Raw genomic sequence first — 15,510 nt, forward strand, 5'->3', positions numbered from 1 at the left:
CCCCCGCCCCTCCGAGAAGACTCGCTGTGCTCACTTCTGGTTAGCCCCTCCCGCTTGTCTGACTTCCAATCATAGATTAATTCTGCTTGGTTTTGAACTTCATGGAAATGGAATCTTACAGATTCCATTTGCTGCCTGGTTTCTTTCACTCAACTATGTGAGGTTCGACCACGTTGTCTGATGTAGCTGTGGTTCATTCATTCTCACTGCTGCATTGCTTTACACTCTGTTATCTATTCCTGCAGAACAAATTATGGCAAACTTAACGGATCCAAAAAACACACACTTATGTCACAGTTTCTGTGGGTCAGGAATCCGGGCACTGCTTAGCTGGGTTCTCTGCTCAGGGCCCCTCCCAGGCTGCAATCAGGGAGGTGGCCAGGGCTGGGGTCTCATCTGAGGCTCAGCTGGGGAAGGATCCTCTTTCCAGTTCATGTGGTGGTTGGCAAGATACAGTTTCCTGAGCGTTGTTAGTTAGTCTGAGGGCCTCACCTCCTTGCTGGCTGTTAGCCAGAGATCCTGCACTGTTTCTTGCCATGTGGGCCTCTCCATAAGGTGGCTTGCTTCATGAAAGCCAGTGAGAGTCCATAGAGAGAGTCTCCAGGCAAGATGGAAGTTACAGTCTTCTGTAACATAATCACAGAAATGACATGCCCATCACCTTTGCAGCATCTACTGATTAGAAATAAGGTACAGTCCGTCCTACTCGCAAGGGGAAGGGACACAGAGGTGTGAACACCAGGGATAATTGGGGGCCGTTGTGTATGCCTTTTGGTCTGCACATGTGCACATATCTCTTCGGTATATATCTAGGAGTAGAATTTCTCACACATATGTCCCGCTTTACGAGATTCTGCCAAACATTTTTCCAAAGTGCAGGTACCCTCTACACTCCCTCAGCAGGCTATGAGCTTCCCAGTTAGAGCACATGCTTTCAATACACTCCTCCCCTCTCTCCTTACAGAAGGGGTGTTTGAGCTGGGGCTCTTTGGGAAGACAGGTCCTAATTCTGGCCCCATGTCAGAATCATTGAATTCCCGGGCCGCTCCACCAGACATTCTGATCATTTGAGGGCTCAGATACAAACTGGAAGGTGCACTCCATGAGGCAAGGATCCCTGTATCCTTGGTGTCCGGAGCAGTACCCGGCAGCAGTGCCTGGCAGGTACCAGGGAGCTGGCACTCAATAAATGTTGTTTTGATTAAGTGAATGAGTTCAGGAAATATTGTTCAAGAGATGGGCCCCAGGGCGGGTATAAGCTGCTTAAACGGGAAGGAAACTTTGTTGTGACTGAGGCTGTGTTCATTTTTCTGGGAAGAGGGCTCAGAGCCTCAACCAGGTATGTCCCCAACAAAGGTTAAGGGCCGCTGTGATTGGATACTGTCCGGCTTAGGTATTTTATCACATGAAGAAAGAATTGTTCCCGGGGCAGGTGGCATGGGAACTGTGGACAAGGTCCCATGGTCCTTAGAAGTAAAAAGCGAGACAGTGTTTGCCTGGGGTGGCTCATAAACTGACACCTTGTTTGTTTTGTCCTTTGACCCATGGTAGTTCTTTTGGTACATCTAGCCACTGCCTGGCCTCCTGGGACCCTCCCTGTGTCTGTCTGTTGAACAGAAAATTCCAGAAAGCCTCGGTGCCCTGAGTTTCCATCAGGGGCAAGCCAACATGAGCCCTAGCTTTTGAAAAACCCCTTTCAATCCATAGAAAGCCTCCCAGTTTATCTGGTTTGAGATGACCTCATCCTTTGTCACCTTCTCTCTTGTTTTCTGGAGGTTGCTCAGCGTCTTGCTGCTGTCTGCATTCTTTTCTCACGGGAACAGTGCACCTATTTTGGGCATTTTGTCGTTGTTGTTTTGGGTCATTCCCGTCACACATTTTTTGTATTCCTTTCCAGTCAGATCAACCTCATGCCTCTCTAGACATTTCTTCTCAGGTTTCCTCTGAATCATTTCGTTTGGTCTAAATATGTCCAGTGTTTCCTCCTTCCTCACTGCACTCCACATAGACCCTCTCTTTTCCGCGGAACAACTGTTCTTTTCTTTCGAATCCCTGACCCAAATCCTCATTTTTCACCATGTTTTCTGACTTCTCTTAAGAACTGATTGTTTTTTGAAACTTAAGCCTCAAATATCATCCCTTCTAATCTGCGTCTGAATTTGGATCACGATCAAGAAGCAGGCGAGACAGGAACGTGGCTGGGTAATTAGGATCCTCAGCAGAAGGGCTGAGTGTTCATCACGGCTGTCAGAGGGGCCTGGGGGTGGAGGGAGAGGTATCTTCTTCTGCCTCGGGTAGGGCTTAGGGTGGGGTTGTCAGGAAAGCGCTAAGAAAAAAGGACCCATTTGACTTGAGTTCTGAAGGACGAGTAGGATTTCCGGAGGTAGAGCAGGGAGAGCAGAGGATGGTCCAGGGAAGGAGCAGTGGGAATGGAGCCTAGAAGACGAGTCATCAGAGAAGCTAGGGACAGGAGTACAGAAGGAGAGGGGTGGCCAGGTGCTGAGACCACACACTGAAGGTCCATGGTCAGCCCTCAGATATGTTTGTCTGGCTTTCCCAACGTGTTAAAAGACTTTTAATTAGTTGCTGAAGGAATAGGCCGCTTTCTGTGGAGTGACAGAGAAACCTATTCAAATTGTCTTTAGCATGAATGCAAATTCACTGGTTACCAAAAATGAAAAGTCTAGAGGGAACCTCTGGGTTCAGGCTCAGATGATTTCATGAGGCCTTGGCCTCTCTCCAGCTCTCAGGGATTCTTTGTACCATGTGGATCCAACCTTAGACAGAATCTCTGTATAATGGTCACAAAAAGGCGGCCGAAGCTCCAGCCCTTACATCTTCTCAGCTTTGAATTCCATAGGGAAGGATAGGAGTCTTTTTCCTAAGCTTCCCCCAATGGCTTCACTGCTTCTCATTTTCTCTGGGTGGGTCACAAGCCCATTGCTGAGCCAATTATTGTGGCCCAGGAGACTGCTCTGATTGGCTGAGCTTGAGCCAACATGCCCATCCCTGCAGCCAGAGGTGGAATCAACAGTGTCTCTGAGAAACTGGACTGAGACTAGGAGAAAGGTGTTGTCCCCAAAGGGGGATCATAACGCCATAATATTTTAGAAGAGAGGTGAATTGTTATTAGGTGAAGAAAACCAGATGTCTACCACAGTAGCCAACATGTACAGATCATTAACATCTGGATTTATGCCTTTTTTTTGGGAAAATGGGAATATCTGGCAATACCTGGACTCTCTTCTTGTATATAGATCAACAATCTGCTGGGGCTGCGAAGAGGCTCCCTCTTTAGATACAGCCTATGTTCTGCCTGCCCAGTGCACTGCTCATATTTCCTCTCTGGCTCCTGGAAGCACTTGAATTTTTATTGCCAGCATAATTTGATTCTGTAAAGAAATCTGTTCTTCCCACCAGAATGGAAGAGCCAAATGTACAGGGGTCAAATAGCTCTCCTGTGCTCCCACAAACTCCTGAGGACAAATGCCTGGCCATTTTTAATAGTCTCGTTCCTTGCTCATTTTAAAAGCCTTCTTTAAAAAAAAATATTGAATACATAGTGATTTTAGAATCTGTTATCTGATAATTCCAATATCTGAAGTCTTTGGGTGGGAGTGGCAGAGGGGTGGTGTCTCAATATCTTGTTTGTTGTGTCTGCTTACTCTGGCTCATACTGACTTATTGCTTGGATGTTTAGTAATTTGACTGTGATCTCATTCTTGATTGAACTTAATCTGTGGGAATCCTGAGGGGTCTGATTCCTGGCTGCTTTTCTCTCGGAAGTCTCTTTTGTTTGTTTCAGCTGGATGCCGGGGATGCTAATAACCTCTGAACACTGACATTTATTTCCTCAACTTGGAGTTTTCCCACTGAATACATGGAGTATAAACTTGAGCCCCAGACCCACGTGGTTACAAACCTTCAGGGTGATCATCATCATCATCAGTATTGTGGCCATTATTAGTTTTCCCCTCCAGAGCCACATTGAAAACTACAGGTTTTCATAGGCTCCCCTTTCTGAAAGTCCAGAAGAAAAAATTTTTTAAGCCCTCCTCTTGCCAGGGTGTGGAGCATCTTTGAGGGTGCCAGCTTAATACAGGCATCTTAGACTTGGTTAGCTCATTTTTCAAGGCCCAAGGCTTAATCTCCTGTTTCCTGCACTTACTAAATGCAAATGGCTTCCTCATTTGCTTATGCTTTGGTTGTAGCTCACTCTGTTTGTGTGTGTGTCTGTATGTTCCTTTGAGATTGCCTACATAAAAATTGTTTTTTATTCTGGGATTTTGGAAACACACACAAAACTAGAGAAGCCTGCGATTAACTCCATGTATTCATCATCCAGCTTCAACATTTTCCCAGTGTTCTCTCATTCTTTTTTCTTCCTTTTTGAGTTTTTTTCTAGGTTAATTTAAAGCAAGTTGTGTCATTTCACCCATAAAGACATCCTAACTGAAAGGACTTTTTTTCCCTTTACATTATCCCCGCCTTGACATGATCACAGCTAAAAATACTTATAATCATTCCTGAATAACATGTAATATTCAGTCCATGCTCACATTTCCTTGATTCTCTCAGAGATAACTTTTTTACTTTTATCTTTGTTAGAATCAGGATCCAGACAAGGTCCACACATTACACTTGGTTGTTACGTCTCTGAAATGTCTTTAATTCTGTAACAGCAACACCCCACCCCTGACCTTTTTTATCCCCCAGCCACTGATTTGTTGGAGAAACTGGGTCTTTTGTCCTGGAGAACATTCACATCCTGGATTTAGCTGATCACTTCTTCTTGGTTTCAGTTAACTTGTTCCTCTTTTCCCCATGTTTCCTGTAAACAAATAGTTAGATCTAGAGGACTGAGGAGATCAAAGTCTTTTTGTTGTCCAGACGCCTTCATAGGCGGTACTGTGTGATCCATCCTGCATAACACAGTGAGCACATAATGTCTGGTCATCCTGTTTTTAATGATATTGAGATTGAATGGTAGGCCCAGTGCTAACAGACTGAGCCATCCATTACAAGGTCCCCAACAGCTTCTTTTCCCCCAATAATTAACATTTTTAATTTTTAATTATGGTAAAATATACATAACGTAACATTTACCATCTTAACCATTTAAAAATATACAGTTTGGGCTTCCCTGGTGGCGCAGTGGTTGAGAGTCCGCCTGCCGATGCAGGGGACGCGGGTTCGTTCCCTGGTCCGGGAAGATGCCACATGCCGCGGAGCGGCTGGGCCCGTGAGCCATGGCCGCTGAGCATGCGCGTCCGGAGCCTGTGCTCCGCAACGGGAGAGGCCACAACAGTGAGAGGCCTGCGTACCGCAAAAACAAACAAACAAACAAAACACACAAGTGGCACGGAGGAAGCCAGAATCTTGAGAATACCTGGGCCCAAGGAAATCTTGGAAGATAGTGAGTTAAAGAGAATAGTGAGGATAATGACGATGGTAGGAGAGCATGTATGCTTTTTGGTCCTGTGTACTAAGGCTTTTGTATACAAGCTCCCATTGGGAAGGCTACGAGCTAGGTGCCATTTTTATTCTCATCTTAAAGAAGAAGGATCTGAGCTAATTAAGCAGAGGGAAGGTTAGGGGCTTCTCCTGGCTGAGACTACAAGACAAAGCGGTGGTCACGCCCCCTAGCCAGGACTTGATTGGCTGGAGATTTGATTGGCAGGAGAGCTGAGCGGCTTCTCCTGCCAGAAGCAGCCGGTGCCCTTCAGCCTTTCTTCCACTTCAAGCCCTGAGAAAGGGCCTGCGTACTTCCCAAGTGGCAACTTCTGTGCGTTTAAAAATTTCCTCTTGAAAATCCCAGCCTTAGCCCATTCACAAAAGGTATCTGGGTCCTTTCTTGGCCGTGGCCGAGTCATATTCACCAAAGAGAAGAGCGCATCCCATAAGAGCTGGCGGCTTTGGGAGGACCGGGGAAGGCGTCAGCTGGCAGGAAGCTCCCTGAAAGAAATAGAGGAATTCCCACCCATCCATGAGCTGCCTATTCTTCCCCCTTAGAAACAGGGCTTGTGATGTGCCAGGCACTGCAGGCATTTTGCCATTTAACCCTCCCGCTGCCCCACGGAGTAGGCCCCTTGCTAACAGTTTTGGTTGCTTTTGTTGAGGAACCTGGGATACAGAGGTCAAGCCACTTACTCAGGGTCATTCGGGGCAGTGGTGGGGCTTGACCCCCATTTGTTTGACTCCAAATCTGGCCTCTGAACTCTGAGAGACACTGCCGGCTTCTCGAGGGATGTGGGATGTGGATTCGAGTGCGCACGGCCTGGGCCGCGGTTCCCGTCCCTCTGCCACATGGACAGAGCCACAGACCCAGTTCGCTGTGAAGGCCTAGCATCTTATACCAAGTCTCATTTTCACAGCCAGAGATATTAGTGTGCAAATATGACTTTTGATTCTTGAAAGGTCTGCTTGGTGAAGAGATGGTCAAACGTTAAAACTACAAACTCCATTTTTTGTGGGGGGGGGCAATTCTGAGGCTAAAGATGTGTCATTTCATCTCAGTGCTTCAACCTTGCCACCTCTGTGAACGGGTGAAGAGTTTCAAAGTTTTATACAGAAGGCTAAAAAACTAAGGCTCCTTGTGAAAATACTAAGTGTAAAACTTAGAAAAGAGGAATTCTACTTTCTGTTCATTTCTGCTTAAAGACAACGAAGATATACTCCCTGGAAGGAACGGATGCCAAGACAGATGTATACAAGTGCCCTTTAGGATCCAGCAGAACTTTCAAATGTATTATTGTTTTCTTCCCGACAAACAGGGATTTCTGACGACATATTAACAACAAGCCTGAAATGCAAACCTGAGTCCTGGAGTGAAACCCCCAGGAGCAATGGTGCGATGTATCCAAGGGGGCCACCCTGGTAAGGGAGACACAGAAGGAGGGGGTGTGGAAAAGTGAACATGGGCGGGGTGGGCAGCAGGTGGGGAGGGAATCCTGTTTCTGCCACTTAGTAGCCAGGGAACGGTACCCTCTGTCAACTCAGCTTTCCCCTCTCTCTAAGGGGCTGACACTTGCCAGCATCCCTTGCGGGTTGATGGGAGAGATGAAGCATGTGCGGTGTGGAGCAGGTGCCTGTCCCTTGGTCAGTCTTTCCCCCAGTTGTGAATTCCACGAATTTGAAAGCTACTAGTTGTAGCTCTTCTGGGGACCCTGACACAGGTTCAGCTTGGCCATTTCAGACCCTTCTTGGCTGAGGGATGTCCAGCGCCAAACAGGCTGGCATGTCCCTTGAGTTGTGTGTGAATGAGGCAGCCCAGGAATAATGCATGTGAAACCTCATTATGTAAATCCTCAGGTTTTCAGTACATGACAGTGGCTTTTTTGGGGGCCCTTCTCTGTCCCATTCTGTGGTCTGGTGTCTCTGCTTTGGGACCTAGTCTGCCAAGCCCTGGGGGTGGTGGTGGGCACCTTGGGGAGGGGTGAGCTCTCCAGAGGGCACATCAAAGGGAAAGTCACAACTCTGTCACTGGCCCAGCTCTCCCTGGCATTGCTTGGTGTGAAAGGAAACTATCCTCTGCCTGAGGCAGCCCCATGTCACACACAGACTAAGGCCTGTGATGTTTAATTCACAGCAGTGAGCACTGGAAACACCGCATCCAGGCTCCCTCAGAGCAGGACAGCCACTTTTCATTTCTGGGGCTCTAAGCAGAGAGCCTGCTGTCTGGAAACCTATTGCCTGGAAGGTTCGCAGGATGGAGGGCAGGCTTCTGCAAGGAACTATCTGACCATCACCTCCTGGTTGAGGAGAAGGGCACCCTTCTATGACCTTGGCCTCCTTAGAGCTCATGCAGGCAACAAACACACACATACAAATACACACACATGCAAACACACAGCACATACTCACATGTACACACATACATGCAAGCATGCGTGTACAAATACACAGCCCCAAGTCAGAAAGACTGGAGTACTATTCTGGCTACTCACAAGAGCAAACCCAAATCTTTATTCTCAGAGAGCTTATCCCTCGGTGTATCCCTGCCACCTGGCAGAACAATGAAAATCAGAAGCGCCGCCTTTAAAAACACTCGGGCTGTTCACTCAACTGATTGTGGTCATCATTGCAGGAGGCAGGGAAGTCAGATCATGATGCTGGACACCCTTAAGCTCAGTACAGTGCTGTGTGTCAATTATGTCTCAATAAAACTGGTAGAAAAAATAGTTATCTGGATAGAAAGAACAAGATAAAATACACGAATTATCAAAAGTTAAAAAAATACAGACGAGCTAGACTATGAGTCTCAGAAAGCACTGTTCACAACAGCCAGGACATGGAAGCAGCCTAAATGTCGATGGAGGAGTGGATAAAGAAGATGTGGTACAAATATACAGTGGAATACTACTCAGCCGTAAAAAAGAATGAAGTAATGCCATTTGCAGCAACATGGATGGACCTAGAGACTATCATACTATGTGAAGTAAGTCAGACAAAGACAAGTATCATATGAATTCACTTATATGTGGAATCTAAAAAAAATGATACAAATGTGCTTATTTATAAAACAGAAACAGACTCACAGACTTTGAAAACAAACTTATGGTTACCAAAGTGGAAATGTGGTGGGGAGGGATAAATTAAGAGTTTGGGATTAACATATACACACTATTATATATAAAATATATAATCAACAAGGACCTACTGTATAGCACAGGGAACTCTACTCAATATTCTGTAATAACTTATATGGGAAAAGAATCTGAAAAAGAATAGATATATGTGTATGTATAACTGAATCACTTTGCTGTACACCTGAAACTAACACAACACTGTAAATCAACTATACTCCAATATAAAATAAAAATTAACTTAAAAAAAAGAAAGTTAAAAAAAATAGAGGCAAGCTAGACTATGAGTCTCAGAGAGGTTAAGCTGACACATATATATAGAATCTAAAAAAAAAAAAAAATGTTCTGATGAACCTAGGGGCAGCCAGGAATAAAGACACAGATGTAGAGAATGGACTTGAGGACATGGGGAGGGGGAAGGGTAAGCTGGGACGAAGTGAGAGAGTGGCACGGACATATATACACTACCAAAGGTAAAACAGATAGCCAGTGGGAAGCAGCCGCATGGCACAGGGAGATTAGCTCAGTGCTTTGCGACCATCTAGAGGGGTGGGATAAGGAGGGTGGGAGGGAGACACAAGAGGGAGGGATGTGAGGATATACGTATGCATATAGCTGATTCACTGTTATACAGCAGAAACGAACACCACACTGTAAAGCAATTATACTCCAATAAAGATGTTAAAAAAAAAAAAGCTGCCTGAAGTCACACAGTAAGTGGCAGAACAAGAGTCTAAACCTAAGTCTGCCTAACGCTAAAGCTATTCTGTCACCTTCCTTTGCAATGAGCGAATGCATTCTGTGCTGCCTGGATCCCACCGGGACCTCAGTTGGCTGTTTCTAAAGGGAGCTGAGGGGCAGCCTCAGAGGCTCTGCTCCGAGCAGGGACCTCTCACCTTCTGCTGCCTGATCGCCCTGGTGACCCTCTTCTCCCGGTGCAGCCGCTCTTCCATGTGCACCAGGGCCTCCTTCAGCAGCGCCTTTTCTTCGGCCTCTTTGGAGATGTCGTCCTTCAGCTTTGCCACCTGTGACTGGTACATCTGAACCGACACTTTGCTCTGCCTGAGCACACAGGAGAGACAAAGTCTCTTTTCTCCTCATCTTTCTCACTCACCACCAATGCTCCCGACCTGGGAGATCCTCAGAACACTTCCATATATGCCTGGTTTCGCGGTTTCCTTACAAGTGGGGGGAAGGCTGAAGATGTGGGGACTAGAGGGCAGAATAAATAGCCCATTGGCTGTGGACGTGCAGCATGAAGGGGGCACAGGTTATGCTACCAGCCCCTCCCAATTTCCCAGAGAGGGTGGGGGAACGGATACCACTGAAAATAGGATGGAATTATGAAAAGCACACACATGGTGAAACATCAGACACATTTATAAAAGGTGCACCTTATTCCTTAACAGTACGGTACTTTAACTGCTGCTTTCTTGCCCAGAGACTTGGGTCCATCAGGCCCTGAGTCACCATCCCGCCTCCCCCCTCCACACCCAGGCCTCTGTCCTCTTGTCCTGATCCCTACGGGTCTGGAGCTGCCCCGAGGTTTAGCCTGGAGAATGGAGGCCTGGGCCTTTTGCTGGGGACATGGGCCATACTTGAGCTGTTCAATGTCCTTCTCGTATCGTTTCAAAAGCTCTTCTTTCCTCTGCAGCTGGTTCTTGAGAAGGGTGATCTTATCAAACACCAGGTAGAGGTCTCTTTGTCGAAGCTGGTAGACTCTCTCCCTCTCTTTTGGGGAGAGGTGTTTCATGGACACGTGACCTGACATATCTTTGATGTTCATCATAGTCCCGAGGGTTTTGCTCATATCCAAGTACTACGAGAAAGCGTTTCACAGGTAAGAGGCCTGGCCCAAGACCGCTGGTGGCCACTTTGAGGAGGCAAACATCTAATTCTGTTTCATTCATTTTCTGCAGTTGCAGAGAAGAAACACATGCTTTGCAAATGAGTGCATTTGGGGCTTTTAGTATGACTTTCATTTTCCCCCGCATCCATTTACACTATGCCATTTTGAGAATTGGGGGGAGGGGGGGAGGGGGAATGACAACAGATATAAACATTCATTCTTACTACCCAGTCTTCCAAGGAATTGGGCTCTGCAATTTCCAGCCCATGCTGGGATAGGAGATGGGTCTCGTGGAGCTACTGTAACAACTAAACATGTATGTGAGGTTGATGTGTAAACTATCTGCAGGGCACGCAAGTTTGGACAGGAGGGGACTGATGCTGGGTATACCTACCAGCTTTTCACTAAGATCTAAAGCCTCAGCCACATCCGTTTTCCATAACTTCTCAGTGGCCATGATGGACCCTGGGCTGGAAAGGCCATTTTGAAGCTGAAATTAAAAAAAAGAAAAAAAAGTCTCTTGGCATTCCATTATGATTTTCTACATCCAGAAGAATAACCCAAAGAATAATGGAAGAACTGGAAAGTTACTAAAGAATAATTTGAGAGAGTTAATTTTTTTAACATCTTTATTGGAGTATAATTGCTTTACAATGCTGTGTTAGTTTCTGTTGTATCAAAAAGTGAATCAGCTATACGTATCCATATATCCCCATATCCCCTGCCTCTTGCGTCTCCCTCCCACCCTCCCTATCTCACCCCTCTAGGTAGACACACAGCACTGACCTGCTCTCCCTGTGCGATGCAGCTGCTTCCCACTAGCTATCTATTTTACCTTTGGTAGCGTGTGTGTGTATATATGTCCATGCCAAGAGACTTGGTTTTAAATCCAGTCTGACTCTGTGAACTGCTTTCTTTATGTCTGTGCTCCTACCCCTTCAGAGCACGACTGCCTTTGAAATGATGCATCACTTGTGCCATTCTTTGGCCACTGTCTCGTCTGTCTTCCCTTTAGGCCAGTGGTTCTCAACCGGGGGTGACTCTGTCCACCCCACCCCCTCCAGGACATTTAGCAATGCCTGGACACATTTCTGGTTGTCATAATTGCTGCTGGCGTCTAGTGGGTAGAGGACAAGGATGCTGCTAAACACCCCACGATGCATAGGGCAGTCTCCCAAACAAAGAGTTACCTGGCTCAAAAAATCAGTACCGCTGATGTTGAGAAGACAAGCTCCAGAAAAATGGGGACCATGTGGCTTTTGCTCACTATCTCCCTCCTTGTGCCCAGCATGGCACCTGGCAATGAGTGCTGCATAGTGGGCATGTTTGTTGAATGAACGAATGAAGGTTAAGTGGAAAATAGCCTCCCTCCTTTTTATTAAAGGAATCTCATTTCTGTGCAGCAGAAACCATACCCTCACAAAATTTGGCCCAACCTTCTCCTAGCTCTGGAACCTGGTGGGTGGGCATCACTTCAGACCCTTTCCAGAGACAATGCAGATAGTGTTTGCAGCTGCATCTCCCTAAGACCCCAACCAGCCAGCTGGCTGCTGGAAGCCCAACTGACTGCATGGAAAGGCCACCAGACTGAATAGGGGACCTGATCTGAACGACTACAAATAACCATAGTAAACATCCTTAAAAAATAAAGTGGCTTTTAATGCTTGCCATGAGCCTCTCTTAGCCCTAGCATTTGTTGGCACTACCCTGAAAACCTCTGAGATTAAAAACAAAACAACTGGCGGCGCCGCCCAAGTACCCAGGAGGAAGGCACGGGCCCTCCCTGCCTGAGGGATTAGAAGTCTAAAGTGGATGAACACTTAGTGACCATCTTGTTGGAGACCCTCTTCCTACGTGGTATCTGAGACTCAGTGGAAATGTAATTCTCTATCCAAGGTCACACAAGGCAGCACCAGTGGAACCAGAAGTCTGGGCTCTGGACTTACCATATGTTTCTTCAGTCATTCACCACAGAATTATTGAACACCTACTAGACTAGATGCTGGAGATGTAATGCTATCCACTTATCTCAATACCACGTTTAAAAAACCTATCTTTTGGACCCGGAGGAAGATGGCGGAAGAGTAAGACGCGGAGATCACCTTCCTCCCCACAGATACATCAGAAATTCATCTACACGTGGAGCAACTCCTACAGAACACCTACTGAACGCTGACAGAAGACCTCAGACCCCCCGAAAGGCAAGAAACTCCCCACATACCTGGGTAGGGCAAAAGAAAAAAAGAATAAACAGAGACAATAGGATAGGGACGGGACCTGCACCAGTGGGAGGGAGCCGTGAAGGAGGAAAGGTTTCCACACACTACAAGCCCCTTCGCGGGCGGAGGCTGCAGGTGGCGGAGGGGGAAAGCTTCGGAGTAGCGGAGGAGAGCACAGCAACAGGGGTGTGGAGGGCAAAGCAGAGAGATTCCGGCACAAAGGATCGGTGCCCTCAGGCACACACCAGCCCGAGAGGCTTGTCTGCTTGGCCGCCGGGGCGGGCGGGGCTGGGAGCTGAGGCTCGGGTATCGGCTTTCAGTCGGAGCGCAGGGAGAGGACTGGGGCTGGCGGCAGGAAGAGAGCCTGAAGGGGTTAGTGCACCACGGCTAGCCCGGAGGGAGTCCGGGGAAAGGGTCTGGAGCTGCCGAAGAGGCAAGAGACTTTTTTCCCTTTTGTTTCCTGGTGCGCGAGGAGAGGGCATTAAGAGGGCTGCTTGGGGAAGCGCCGGAGACAGGCGCGAGCCGCGGCTAAAGGCGCGGACCTCGGAGACGGGCGTGGGACGCTGGGGCTGCCGCTGCCGCTGCCGCCGCCGCCGCGGGGCCTGTGTGCGAGCGCGGGTCACTGTCCACCCTGCCTTCCGGGGGGCCTGTGCACCCCGCCACTGCCGGGGTCCCGGGACCCGGGGACAGCTTTCCCGGGAAAGCGCACGGAGCGCCTCGGGCTGCTGCAACATCACGCCGGCCTCTGCCGCCGCAGGCCCGCCCCACACTGCGCGCCCCTCCCTCCCCTCTGCCTGAGTGAGCCAGAGCCCCCGAATCAGCGGCTCCTTTAAACCCGTTCTGAGCGAAGAACGGACGCCCTCCGGCGACCTACGCGCAGAGGCGGGGCCAGGTCCAGGGCTGAGACCCGGGAGCTGTGAGAGCAGAGAAGAGACAGGGAAATCTCTCTGTGCAGCCTCGGAGGCAGCGGATTAAAGCTCCACGGCCCATTTGATGTGCCCTGCGTCTGTGGAGTGCATGAATGGACAGCGAATCATCCCAAATTGAGGAAGTGGACTTTGAGGACAAGATTTAAGACTTTCCCCCCTTTTCCTCTTTTTACAACGAATTATCCCAAATTAAGGAGGTGGACTTAGAGAGCAAGATTTCAGACTTCTCGCCCTTTTCCTCTTTTTACAACGAATTATCCCAAATTGAGGAGGTGGACTTGGAGAGCAAGATTTTTGATTTTTCCCCCTGCTCTCTTTTTGTGAATGTGTATGTGTAATCTTCTGTGCAAGAGTCTCTCTGTATAGCTTTGCTTCCACCATATGTCCCAGGGTTCTATCTGTCCGTTTTTTTTTTCAATCATTACTTTTTAATTTTAATAACGCTACTATATTTCATACTTTATTCTATTTTACTTTACCTGCTCTTTCTTTTTTTTCCTACCTTTCCTTCCTCCCTCCCTCCCTCCGCTCCTCCTTTCCTTCTTTTTCTTTCCTCCCTCCCACCCTTCTTCTTTCCACTTTCTTTTTCTTTCCTTCCTCCCTCCTCTCTTTCTTTCTTTCTTTCCATCCTTCCTCCCTCCCTCCCTTTCTTTCTTTCTTCCTTCCTTCCTTCCTTTCTTCCCTTCTTCCTTTCTTTCCCTCTCACTTTCTTTCTTCTAATAATTCTTTCTTTCTACTTTTTCTCCCTGTTATTCTGAGCCGGGTGGATGAAAGGCTCTTGGTGCTGCAGCCAGGAGTCAGTGCTGTGCCTCTGAAGTGGGAGAGCCAACTTCAGAACACGGGTCCACAAGAGACCTTCCAGCTCCACATAATATCAAGCAGTGAAAATCTCCCAGAGATCTCCATCTCAACACCAGCACCGAGCTTCAGTCAACGACCAGCAGGCTACAGTGCTGGTCACCCTATGCCAAGCAACTAGCAAGGCAGGAACATAAACCCACCCATTAGCAGAGAGGCTAGCTAAAAACATAATAAGGCCACAGGCACCCCAAAACACACCACCCGACGTGGACCTGTCCACCAGAAAGACAAGATCGAGCCTCAACCACCAGAACACAGGCATTAGTCCCCCACCACCAGGAAGCCTACACAACCTACTGAAACAACCTTAGCCACTGGGGACACACACCAAAAACAACGGGAACTACGAATCTGCAGCCTGCAAAAAGGAGACCCCAAACACAGTAACATAAGCAAAATGAGAAGACAGAAAAACACACAGCAGGTGAAGGAGCAAGATAAAAACCTACCAGACCTAACAAATGAAGAGGTAATAGGCAGTCTACCTGAAAAAGAATTCAGAATAATGATAGTAAAGCTGATCCAAGATTCTATTTCCAAGATCCAAAATCTTGGAAATAGAATAGACAAAATGCAAGAAACAGTTAACAAGGACCTAGAAGAACTAAAGATGAATCAAGCATCGATTAAAAATACAATAAATGAAATGAAAAATACTCTAGATGGGATCAATAGCAGAATAACTGAGGCAGAAGAATGGATAAGTGAGGTGGAAGATAAAATAGTGGAAATAACTGATGCAGAGCAAAATAAAGAAAAAAGAATGAAAAGAACAGAGGACAGTCTCAGAGACCTCAGGGACAACATTAAACGCACCAACATTCGAATTATAGGGGTTCCAGAAGAAGAAGACAAAAAGAAAGGGGCTGAGAAAATATTTGAAGAGATTATAGTTGAAAACTTCCCTAATATGGGAAAGGAAATAGTTAATCAAGTCCAGGAGGCACAGAGAGTCCCATACAGAATAAATCCAAGGAGAAATACGCCAAGACACATATTAATCAAACTGTCAAAAATTAAACACAAAGAAATCATATTAAAAGCAGCAAGGGAAAAGCAACAAATAA

General features: G+C 47.2%; 2 protein-coding genes across 14 annotated transcripts in view; both read right to left on the reverse strand.

Moving 5' to 3' along the window:
* Positions 1 to 5,812: 5,812 nt before the first annotated feature.
* LOC132493393 (forkhead-associated domain-containing protein 1-like) lies at positions 5,813 to 9,856 on the reverse strand. The gene is made up of 2 exons (XM_060103877.1): positions 9,482 to 9,856; positions 5,813 to 5,955 (listed from the first exon to the last, which is right to left on the reverse strand). Exons 1-2 carry the CDS (start codon positions 9,623 to 9,625, stop codon positions 5,830 to 5,832), a joined length of 270 nt encoding a protein of 89 aa, XP_059959860.1. The 5' UTR covers positions 9,626 to 9,856; the 3' UTR covers positions 5,813 to 5,829.
* Positions 9,857 to 9,947: 91 nt separating this feature from the next.
* LOC132493387 (forkhead-associated domain-containing protein 1-like) overlaps positions 9,948 to 15,510 on the reverse strand; it is a 127,453-nt gene continuing 121,890 nt past the window's right edge. For 12 of the 13 annotated variants that reach the window (XM_060103867.1, XM_060103873.1, XM_060103872.1 and 9 more), the window contains 2 exons: positions 10,829 to 10,924; positions 9,948 to 10,404 (listed from right to left, as the gene is read on the reverse strand). In XM_060103867.1, coding sequence (XP_059959850.1) covers positions 9,988 to 10,404; positions 10,829 to 10,924 — 513 coding nt within the window. In that variant the 3' untranslated portion in view covers positions 9,948 to 9,987. Of the gene's footprint in view, positions 10,499 to 10,828; positions 10,925 to 15,510 lie in introns of all 13 variants that reach the window. The other variant, XM_060103869.1, reaches the window with a different exon arrangement.

Source organism: Mesoplodon densirostris, chromosome 7 (assembly GCF_025265405.1).
Source record: "Mesoplodon densirostris isolate mMesDen1 chromosome 7, mMesDen1 primary haplotype, whole genome shotgun sequence".
NCBI classification, from domain to species: domain Eukaryota; kingdom Metazoa; phylum Chordata; class Mammalia; order Artiodactyla; family Ziphiidae; genus Mesoplodon; species Mesoplodon densirostris.